At 39.3% G+C, this 12130-nt stretch overlaps 1 protein-coding gene across 1 annotated transcript in view; it reads right to left on the minus strand.

The window, feature by feature from the left end:
* LOC141807430 (uncharacterized) overlaps window positions 1-12130 on the minus strand; it is a 75653-nt gene that overhangs the window by 49941 nt on the left and 13582 nt on the right. Inside the window, exons 2-4 of the mRNA XM_074693447.1 lie at window positions 11319-11369; window positions 8378-8458; window positions 5605-5735 (exon numbers count right to left, since the gene is read on the minus strand). Of these exons, the coding sequence (XP_074549548.1) occupies window positions 5605-5735; window positions 8378-8458; window positions 11319-11363 (257 nt within the window). The 5' untranslated portion in view covers window positions 11364-11369. The remainder of the gene's footprint in view (window positions 1-5604; window positions 5736-8377; window positions 8459-11318; window positions 11370-12130) is intronic.

Genomic DNA, 12130 nt, shown 5'->3' on the forward strand with positions numbered 1-12130 from the left:
TTTTATCTTTTTGTTGCTGGTACCCTCAATTCAAATCATGGATTACAAAGAGTTAAATACATTAAAGATAGACTATCTAAAAATCACTAATGAGGACCTCACGGGTCCTATTAATGCTGCATTTACAATGTGCAAATGAAAAAGGCTGAAATGGTCAAGCCAGATGCTAACAACCATCATTATGTTGTGACAGTGTCAACAAAAAAGAAAGTTTGATTAAATAAGGAAAATTTTGTTGTGATTAATGAAGTGAATGAAAGGAATGCAGTAAAATGAAAATAAATCCCTGTAAGAAAAAAAATGCAAGATAGGACGGGGTACCTGTTTGTGTCCTGATTTGGTTTCTTGGTCAATAAAGAAAAGAAAAGAAAGGACAAAATTATAAAAGGAGGACGTGACGTCAGGGAAGGGGCAGAGAGGCGTTCGAGAGGGAAAAAAGACAAAGAAACTGGCGTGCCGGTGGAAAGGGCCGGGAAACCTAAGAAAAAGTAACAAACTGTGTGGGGAAAAGGTGTCCTAATCTTAAAATAAGTTTCCCAGAGGTGCTAACTTATACGTGCCTCTAAAGCCCAATGGATCTTGTGGATTATCCCCAGGACCAGGAGGAGCACGGACCACAGCTGAGTGGATTTAAGTTGTTTCCAGGGGGGTGAGACTGAGAATGTTTAATTTTTGTATTTTTTTCCTGGTATACTAGTGATTTTCTGTTGATCGATCACGTTTTTTTTTTTTTTTTTTTTCTGGTGTGGATTATGTTTTATTCGTTACGGCTTTCATTCAGAAAATGGACACACAAACTGTTTGAAAGACATTTTAAGAGGGTTTGGAAAAGGACAATTGGGCTAATTTTAGTTGAGAGGGAACTTTTGCTTTATTTACAGACAGAAAAGACTGGGTTTGGGGTTTTTCTTAAAGAAATATTTGAGTTTGATTTCCATTACGCTCCGGGTGCGCAGGCGAGACATTATTTGGGTTTGATTAAAGGGAAAATTTTTGTTTGATCTAAACACTGCTTCGTGTGAGTTCTTTGATTTCATTTTTTGACCTCTATTGTTTGGTCCGTGTAGATGCGCCTTTTTGTGGGGATTTATCATAGAAGTTATCCCCTTGTGTGTTTAACGCCGACTCGTTAAGGGTTGGTTCATTACAATGTTCCACAATGTAAAATACTGTTTTTACCTGTGGTCAGGCACCTTTCAGTAAAGGAACAGGCTGTGTTCAGCAAAATAAAGGATTCTACTTTCACAAACAAGTCTGTCTCTCTTGAGAAGATTTCTGCTCGATTTACACTGTGTCGCACTGCTGTGGTGTCACGCTGTTACATAGCTAACGTGGCTATCAGAATCTGGGTAACACATCACCTACCAAGAGGGGCATGGTTGGCAGTTGACACACAAACAGTATCAGGGTTCACAGATCCAATCTGTACCAAACTGTACTGATCCATACTGGACCACTTGGTGAAAACGGGGCTTATAGTGGCCAGGATGAGTTTAACAGCCCTGAACTCCAGAGCACCTGGATGGCTTTAATAAAGCCAACACACTCACTCTTCAGTGTTTTTCATTAAACAGAGTATTCCAGATGGTATTGCTGTGTTTACCTATTGTTTCTTTCCCTGTGGCTTTGCTGTTAGTGTGAATTGTTCTGCTGTAAGCTGAAGACTTGAAGCAGCATGTAGTCTTAATAGCGGGTATTTAGCTTTCAGGAGGATAATGGACTTCTTAATTCTTTAAACCTATGAATCTGTAGTTCACAGCCAAGATCAGCACTGACCTTTCCATTCCAGCCAGCCTCCAGGACAATAGGCAGGATTTTACAGTTCAGACTCACTCAAACCCCCTTCCTGTGTGCTGATGGATTGTTTGAGAGGGATTTGGTTCTGAAAATCGCCTGTGTGAGCCAGCCTCGATGCTGCACAGCAGAGACAGCTCTCAATCTGCAGCAGTGAAGGCTCAGCTAATGGGGTGAGTAGAGTTCAGTCCTTCTCTAACATGAAGCGACAATAAGATCGTCCTTCCTCTCAGAGACTCAGACAATGGAGCTGTTCTGAGCAGAGGAGCAACCTAAAAATGTCTTTCATCGACTGTTTAAATGGGCTGATAGCTACAGTCTGTGGGAGATTTATTCTCACTACGTGTTCAACCCTTGGTCAGTGAACAGACTAATGAAAGGGGGTCATTTAAGGTCAACATAAGAAATGTAAATGAGTGTATTAACATGACTCTAGATCCTTATCTCTCTCAGTATCACAGGGTTTTCTCAGTGGTATGGATCAGTACAGTTTGGTACCAGTTGGGTTGATGAAGCCTGATCCTGTTTGCATTTCCACAGCACATTGTGCCCTTCTTGGTAGGCGGTGTGTGTAAGCCGGACCCTGATAACTACATCAGCTACGTAATAGTGTGATAGCATAGCAGTGCTACACAGTGTACCCTGCTAATAAATCCAAGGAAGATAAAAAGCAGGACAGTGAATATAGGGCAACGATGAAAAATATCCAGCAATATGTCTTCTTTTTGATTGTCATGTGGTTCTTTGTTACAAAGAACAATCAAGCTTTGTTTCAGAGAAGACTGTGTGCCACCAGGAGAAATACAGCAATCGCTGTGGCACAGGAAATGACGATTCTTTCGACCAATCAACGAACTGCGAGTTTCTAGCTACACCTTCTGGGTTGGATCAGTATAGCCATGTTTCCCCCAAGCAGTCCAGTTCAGTTCATCTTGGTACGGCGCACATTTTGTGGCATTTCCATTGACTAATCCCGGAACAGATCCCCAAATAACTGAGACGAGCTGTCCCACTTATTGGGACCCTTTCGTATGGGTGCCTGACTGAACCAATCTTAGAAGGTGGAGCTGCAACACTGCAGACCATTGATCGGTTGGTAGAATCCTCACTTACCATTAGACAGCGACTGCATTTCTCCTGGCACACAGTCTTCTCTGAAACAAAGCTTGATTGCGCTCTAGTTTTTTCATCTTCGTTGGATTTATTAGCGAGGTACATTGTGTCGCACTGCAATGGTGTCACACTACATGCTGCTACGTCACCTTCCACGAGGGGGCACAGTTGGCTGTGGAAATGCAAACAAGACCAAGCTGAACGGAGCTAACGCGTACCAAGCCGTACTGATCTGAACCGGACTCCTTGGTAGAAACCGGGCTTTTGTCTGGCACCCCAACAGAAAGGTATCAAAAATGGGATGGTATAGTCAGAAATTTGTGGACCTGTCCCAGTTTTAGTCAAAGGAGACTCCACAAAATGTGTGCTGTACTGAGACGAACTGAAGTGAACCACTTTGTGGAAACAGAATCTAAGGGGGCTTTTACAACAGCGTCTTTTGGTCCTGACTTTTGGACTTTTCTGTGTGGTCTGATCCAAAATACTGGGTTTGAAACTTCCTGGGACTGTGGCTGGACCTTAGACCGACCGAAAGAGGTGGTCTAGGTCTACTGAAACTTTCCAACTGATCTCGAAGAGGATGAAAGACAGAGAGTACAAGAGGACAGGAGAGTTTGGCTGCCCCCTGGTCAAATGACCAATCAGTGTAAACTACAGAGACACACAAAGAACACCTGATTGATGACAATATGACATAAGTTTGTCACGAAAGGTCTGCTAGTCTGTTTGCAATAATGACAGAGTGAAACCATAACAGACTGAACCAAATGTATAAATGGAACAAAGACCTTAGTGCAGACTGTCAGGTAAAAACAGCCTAAAAATTCTGGTCAGGATGTTGATTCTGTGCATGGGTAATTGCTGTTTGATTGAAGTTGGATTATTTATTGTTTTGCTTCCATTAAATCACCAGCTCTTCAGTGAAACAAACAGATTACTTGGCTAATACTTGTAACTGTTCATTGGAAAACTCTGTATCAGAGAGGACAAACTGCACATGTATAAAATGTTTGAATCTTTGTTTACTCATCAACACACCACCAGGGAAACTCTATCCCAGCAGGGCAGTGGTTTCTGTGAATGAAGTAAATAAAGCCTGCATGTGTTGTTGTTTACAGACACTAATCCTTGGCTGAGCACTTCTCTTATGTAATCAAGAGTTTAGCTGTCTGGACCTAGAGTGACACACATGCTGCAGACAGAGAGTCCAGGTGAAAAGGTCTGGGACTAATCCTCAAAGCCTCCCTCTGTGACAGGACCCAGCCTTTCAGTGAGAGGGCGACAGGTCACAGCACAGAAAGTCAAATGATCCCAAATACTCCTGTTAGCCCTTCCCCTTCTAGGGTGTGTTGATCTGTTTTCAAGGCAACTTAGAAAACACCCATCCAGGGTAAACATTCTGTAGGGAACGTACTCTGAAAGGTTTATTCTCTGGGTAGTCATAGAAAAAAGACAGAATTGGAGAATTGATTTAAGGATCATATGAAATAAAATCATTCCATCATCTAGAGACTCAGAATATGACCGAGGGATTAGATCTTAACATGCTGACTCAGCAGGAATTTATCCACTTACATTGGCTAAAACTGATAACTCCGCCCCCTCTTCATGCCTCTCAGATTATCTGATCTTCTTCACTTTATAATACAATCTTGCTGCATCTGTTTCCCCTCTTTGTCTTTCAACTGATACCATTATACAAGGATCAAAGTTGACAATGAGTCACCATGTTTTTAATTAAAACCAATATTTTTCTTTTCCTTTTTTTTAATGGTTTTAATCCTAACCAAATGGTCAGGATTGTTCAACAATTAATGACAAAACTGAAGAGTCACACGAGCTGTGATGAGATTGAAGCACTAAAAAGATGACGAAGTGAACACAACATGAAGCACTTGGAATTTTTAAACTGCATTATTATCAGAGCTCAGTGAAATATTTAGGGGAGAACAGGGTTGGTTGTCACGTTCATTATATCTCACCACCAGAGGGCACTGTCTCTCAAATTGTGGTATGGGAATTTACAGGTTGGTTGTCACATATCACACATGTATATGTTATTTACAGTAGGCTGGCCTGTTGTGTTTCCTGTTCATGTTCTTTGCTCATTTTGTGTTTATATTATTATTAAGTTATGTATTTGTAAACTTGTTATTGCATTTAAACCTTTAAATTTAGTTCTACTTTCTTGTCTTTAAAAATGATTTTTTCCATTAAGATAACTCTGTGACAAACAACCCCACAGTGTGTCAGAGTCCAAGAGTTGGAAATTAAAAAAGATGTTTTGATGATGAGCAGTTTACACTTAAGTAAAAGGCATAAAAACTAACCCCATTCTCCCCCTGAAAAGGACTAAGGTAAAGCTCCATTGGTTGATCCATCACACATACTCCCTATTAATTAAGCCATTATACAATTTAGTATCAATTATTATGAAGCACTTACACCTCCTGGTAAACTTTATTTGTTAGGGTTAAATCAGAAAGACTCCAAAGTCCGTGGCTAATACTAGATGCAAACTATTCTCATCCAAGAAGAGAAAGAGCATCTCTTCTCAGCTCCTTCAGTGACTCAGTGCAGCAGATCTGAGTGCATACATGAACCCCTACGTGATGTCTGAAGCGCTCAGCAGGTTGGCCGTGTGGGATGCAGGATGAGTTTCAGAGCAGTTTCTGACTTCTTTAAAGCTTGGATTACCTGAGGATGTTGCTCTGCAGCTGGTCGCTCTGCTGCTGCTCGTCCTGAGCTTGAAGCTTCAGGGCCGCCTGTTCCTCCTCCGACTGCTGACTCAGACCATCCATCAGCCACTGCTCCCTCAGGGCTTTTTTCTGTCGGTCAAACACACAACACAGGTACCTCAGACATCAGCAAAGTATAAAGTTCATTTCATGATCTATACTTGACATTTATTAATCTCTTTTATGTTGAGGAAGACAGAGTCTGTCATTCCCAGCTTCTCCACTAGATGCCCTCCAAGTTTCCTTCTCTCTGTAGACATTAGAGTTTAGTTCAGACTAGTCAGTGTTAAACTGCTCATTTCACATTTCAAAGGTGTTTAAATGTGCTTCACTTTACTATGGACTCAGGTTAGATGGTTTGTATTTTCTTATTGTTATTGAGTGTTAAACACAGATTCCTTTTAATCAGTCTTTGCTCTGATGCCCTAAATATTATGAAGGAAGCTCATAAAAAATAACTTCATGATGGCTTTTTATGCTGATTGTCTTATTGATTAGTTTGGTATAAGAACTCTTACAGGTCATAATTCCCTATTTTATAGAAAAGATTGATCTATAGCCTGAGAAAACTTTAAAGGTTCTGAAAAATAAATGTTTGTTGTTGCTCATCAGGCGCCAATTGTAAAGTTGCAGACACTGCAAATAACAATAACATTTCTCCACAGCTCTAAAACATGACTTTTCTGCAAATTTAGAGAAATATGTGTGAAATGTATTTTTGAATTAATATATATAAATGTGGAAAATTATCTAAATTTTAAGTGTTTAATCTAAATGTTGAATGTTATCCATAAATGTTATAAATGAGTGCCCTGATTGTAAATATTTAGCAACGTTTCTAGACACTTAGTTTTGTTATAAATATTTAGCCAAGACTGAATTTATAAATATTTTGCAAAGATTTTGAAATATTTCAGAAACTAATATTTTGATACTACCTGGCTGGCATGAGTGTGAATTTGCATAGTAGCTAAATATTTAGATATCAGAGCTAAATATTTAGGAATCTTACCACAAAAGTTAGAAATCTTGACTTTATATTTAGAAATCATAGCAAATATCTTAAAATATTTGCAAAAGATATAAAAATATTCACTAGATATTAAGAAATCTTTGCAAATATTTAGAAACCTTTGCTCAAGATTTAGAAATCTTTGATAAATACTTAGTCCTAGTTAAATATTTACAATGAAAACTAAATGTTTAGCTAAACATTTAGAATCAGGACATTCATTTATAACATTTATATAAAACATTCAACATTTATATATAATATTTGAAAAACATATTTCAAAAATATTTCTCTAAATCTGCAGAAAAAGTGATGTTTCAGAGATGTGGGAAAATGTTGTTTTTAGGAGTATGTGCAACTTTACAATCAGCTCCCCAAAGTTACTTGAATGGGACATTTATTCCTACAGAAGGTGCAAATAAAAAGACAAAAAAATGATTCGTTGTTTTAGACATTTCTAACAAGCACATACATGTGTGTTTTGCTCATCAATGTTTGGGATCTGCAACCTGAGGCTTTCATGCTGCTCTTTTACTCCTTGTGGTTTCCAGTAGCTTTAAAAGTGTTTTTAGTAAAATAAAGAAGATTTCATTTTTGCTACGGAAGGTATTAATGATTAATGACTTTAACACTAAATAAAATCATGATTTAACATTTTGTTGAACTAAATATGTAACACATTGTCACACTGTCAATAAAGCCTGCCACCGTTCTACTTCACCTCCTACAACATCAACAGCCCACCAACTTTCCATGCTCCTGTGGCTAACCTCAAGTTTGACACTCCCCTTTAGATACCTAATTCAAAATAAAGACAAATTTGTAATAAAATAGCTATTTCAATTCTGTGTGGATGGATTCATTTAACTGCCAACATGCTGGTTTTATGTGCATGCTATAATGAGGCATGGAATTGGCAAACAACAGAAAATGGTGAGGCTAGTATTCTTTCTATAGTTCTACAATATCAAACATTCAAATAACTTCTTGTTTAAATAGTTATTCAATATTTCAAACTACACATATATTTTTATACCCAGTATTGTCTTTAATGTAAAGTTAAAGTAGATGAAGTGGCTCTGGAATGACTTTAATCCAAGTGAGATGAGGCAAAAGGCTCATTTGGTAGGAAAGTTAGCAGACCCCTGATCAATGTGATGTTACTATAAACGCTCACATTTTACACCAGCCATATCCTCCAGCCAAAATGTCAAAATTAAATCAATAAAAAGATAAATTAGATTAATTAATTAGTTCATTCAAAAACTCATGATTATCCATTAAATTAATGTCTGTGTTTACAGCAACTTTAAAGGAAAGGCAAAAAAAACACAACTTTGCCTTTTCTTTCTCTCTGTCTTTCTTGAAGTGTCTTGGTTCAGATGCTGAGAGTACCAGGAGACGCTGAGATAGAAATGTTGCTGTAATTGAAAATGCTGACGCTTCAGTTTCTGCTGGAACAACAGCAGCAGTGGTTAGAGTGAGAACAACAGTAAAGGTTATATTGTGCTTCTGCAGAGGGACTTCAGTTAATATTTGATGAATTAAGATTCACAGATTGTGCCGGAGCAGTAATAAGAGGCTGCACTCGTGTTATTAGCTCAGAGACAGGAAGGCTTCCCAGAGTTCCTCTTGGGGTTGTGTACGAGCTCAGCTCAGAGTCTGTTACAGATGCCCTCCACTCTGAGATGATCTGCTGTACTGTGTATCAGTCAGGTACCTTTATATACTGCAGCTTTAATTTCTCCTCCTCAATCTGTCTCCTTTTCACCGTGATGTTCTCCTGGATTCTTCTTTTGTCCTGAGGAGGGAAAACCACACACGCACACGTTTACATCATGTGTACGTTTGACAGAATGGAAACTATTCCACCTGTTGTCTCCCAGTGATGACATTTCAACCTTGAGCTGACAGCTGAGCGCCAGCAGCCATTAATAGCTGTTCACGACCAGGCCCAGCCTACCTGTTGTTTTTGTGTGAGTGTGAGTGTGTGTGTGTGTGTGTGTGTGTGTCTTTCTCTGTCTGCATGTGTCAGTCCACCTGTTGACCACAAACTCTTCAACTTTCCCTGCTAATGAACACGTCCTGTGGTAAAGAGGACTCTTCTTAGAGGGGCGGGTTTGTCAGCCAGACGCTCAGAGTCCTGAACAATGCACACATTCATCCTGTCTGGGTGATCACAGACAAACATGCTGCTTAGGGGCTTAAATCATTAAGTCAGCATCAAAACACACGCTGTGTGTCCCTTGATGTCATATCGCTGGTGGTCACTGTGGGCTAAGATTAGCCCCTGGCTCTTGGATCAGTGTGGCACTTAGTCCCAGTGAAAGGGGATCTCCTGGATGACGTGTGCTGGTATTTATAGTCCTGTCTCTGTCTGTGTCTTCATCTGACAATGCACCAGTGAGGGTTTATTGAAATGTCTGCACCATAAAACTTACAGAGATCAACTGGAACCATGGTACCATGATAGTTACATGCTTGCTATCAGATCACTCAGTAGTGAAGTTTGTTTTTGGAAACTGATTGAGCAGGTCTGTGTGCAAAAAAAAACCCCAAAAATAAAAAAAACTCTAAAAATACCAAATACTATTAATTTAATTATTTGGAATAATAAAATGGGAGTGTTCAAATTAAAATATTGTAAGTTCTGATTAAAATGAACATTAAATGCAGATATGGATCAGGGCTCTTGGGTTTATAGAGGTTTTTTTTTTTTTTTTTCTTTAAGTCTTCATTCTGTGCGTTCATAGTAGCTTTACATGATTCACAGCTCAAAAATAGTGTCCCAATTTTTCCCCACATTTGTGATTAAAAAACCTATAGCAGGTATCCACGGGATGTCACAGCAAACAGAAGTCACTGCAGTTACACCCACTGAGTGGCAGAAAGAGGGAGATGAGTGGCAGCGTTTGCTTTAATACCATCTAAACTCTAAAAGACAATCAAAAAATGTGGAAGAGCTGTTGCGATTGATTGAACGAAAAATGTTTGAAAAGAAATCAGAGCTATTTTTTGACGGGCTGCTGAAAGACAAAGAGAAACTGATGGATCACTGCAATTTACAGAAACAATCCAGAAAACAAAAGCTGGATTTGTGGTCCCCAGTTTGTGTCATTTAATGTTAAATTACACTGTATTTTGGGCTAAATCATACCTTGCATTACAAAATCTCTACATGTTAATATATTTTATTCAGTTATATTTTGCATACTCTTGTGTACTTTAGCACAAAGCAGTTGTAGCTGTTTGTATAAAGTATTTGATTTGAACTATACTTAACCAAAAGAACAGATTGATAACACCTACATTCACTCTGGTCATATACTGTATACTGTGAATTGAATCAGAGGCTTTCATAGCTTTCAGGTTTTGCAATGTCTGTTTTCCTGGCGTTAAAATCCGGTACAAATAAATGTCAGGATATGATCCTGTCCAAATCGATGTCCATGGACCCCTGGTTCTTTTGTGAATCAATGTGGAGTCCAAATATCCCTAATTTTATGTCATACTCCACATTTTCCTGGTCTTGCTGTGTTTACTGCCGCACTCTGCAATGCTAAGTGAGTTTGTTTTGCCATTCAGTTCTAACAAAGGTGGGCGTGCAACAAAACTTTTGAGTTTCACCCTAAAACCGTTGTTGTGTAAACGGCCCCTTAGCTACTGTTTCTTTAAGGCTCCCTGCTCCACAAACCCCCCTCACTCTGATTGGCCAGCTCTCTGTGAAGATGCTTATTTCAGAACAGAGCATTTTGATCATTTTACAGACGGATTCACTGATTTCTACAACACGTGAATCTGTAAAGATTCGAAAGTCTGTACAGCGCTCAGTCTGAACATTCAGCATTTTTGGTGTATATGTTTAAAACATGGGTTTAACAATGCCTTGGTCTGACTTAAGCCATCCGACCACTTTTGATACCTTGGTGCTTTTGACCTTCATAAAAATCATTTTCTTGAAATGAATAAATGTCTTTTGAAACTTCCAAACTACTGCTGCAGTCTCTGAGACGATTTACCAGGCTGACCACACAGAGGGTGGTTCATCCTGATCACATTAAAAGGTACATTTCTTTTTTCTTCCCATGTTGATGATGGTGACTTCACAGCTCCTCATCCACGTCTGACATATCTGTTAAAGAGATTTGATGACTCTGTGCTGCTTCCCCATACTCTGTCAGTATGGGAAATGGGAAAGCTGACCTGCACATCTTGCTGCTGGAGCTCTGATATTTCCTCTAAGCTCTGTCTTCCTGCAACCACACACCCACACGTTTTATTTTCAGACCCTACATGGAAACAGCTCCTGATTCATTGCTGCGTTGCTGCATCGTGGCGTACAGGTTTTGATATACATCACAGCACTGAGTCACTTGTATGCAGATGGTTGTGTCACATGGTGTATCTAAGTTTACCTCTACCTGTGGTACTCTGGCTTTTTCCCACAGGTCATAAACATGCTCATCAGGTCGATGGGTCACTGTTTGGTTAGTGTGTGCATGAATGATTGTTGTCTCTACATGTTAGCTTTGTCATGAACTGGACACCTGACCAGGAGGAACACTGTTTTGTGCCCTGGGTTTATCTACATGTATGTGGACTGTTCTCAGTAGAAATCCAGCTTGTGTCTCCTCCTCTGAGAGCAGGAGAATGGTCCTTACCGTGATTGCCTGGAGCCTCTCCTTCAGCAAGTCAGCCTCCTCCATGATAGCCTACAGGGAAACACAGAACAATGTTGAAAGTGAGCCGATAAAAGTGTCACCAGATGATTCATCAAATAGGCTGTATGGTTGGATATCAAACTGGATTTAACAATTTAGCAGCAAAGAAGCCATAAAGAAAAACCAACGCTGGAGAAACTTTACAGGAGCTGCGGAAACAATGTGCCATGTCTTAAAATCCTCGGATCTGAAACTTGTTTTCACTGGGGGGATTCTTCACTCTATGTCATTTTCTTTACTATTTAAAATACCTTCATATAGATACAAACATAAAACAAGAGGTTATCATCACAGAGGTGGGAGCTGCATTGCACCATAACCACTCAATCAGGCAAAGGTAAAAGAGATAACATGAGAAACCACATACGTTTGTAACATGACATGCTGGCCCTGCTCACCCTGTCACATTGGGAGTTCACATTTTCACTTACACACTCTGAAATAAATGTTTAGAAATGTATATAAAAAGGTACATGCACCTTGTCACTCCAGCAGTATCTTATCAGGGTACGAGTGCTGTATCTCTGACAATGGTACATTTTTGCACCTTTTGGTTTGTGTTACCATGAGTGAGAAAGGAAGGCAGTGAATATGAGACCCTGCTGTACATAGAGATATTGTTCAGGGTGTCTATGCTGCATGTCATGGACCAGCTATGCTTAAAATACTCCCAGTAGTGATAATTTAAAGTTAATTAAAATAATAATAATAATTAAAAAAAAAACTCAATTGATCCCTTTTACACTTCATTT

The sequence above is a fragment of the Halichoeres trimaculatus genome, unplaced genomic scaffold (assembly GCF_033239565.1).
Source record: "Halichoeres trimaculatus isolate MK-OKI-2021-1 unplaced genomic scaffold, fHalTri1.1 fHalTri1_scaffold_18, whole genome shotgun sequence".
NCBI lineage: Eukaryota > Metazoa > Chordata > Actinopteri > Labriformes > Labridae > Halichoeres > Halichoeres trimaculatus.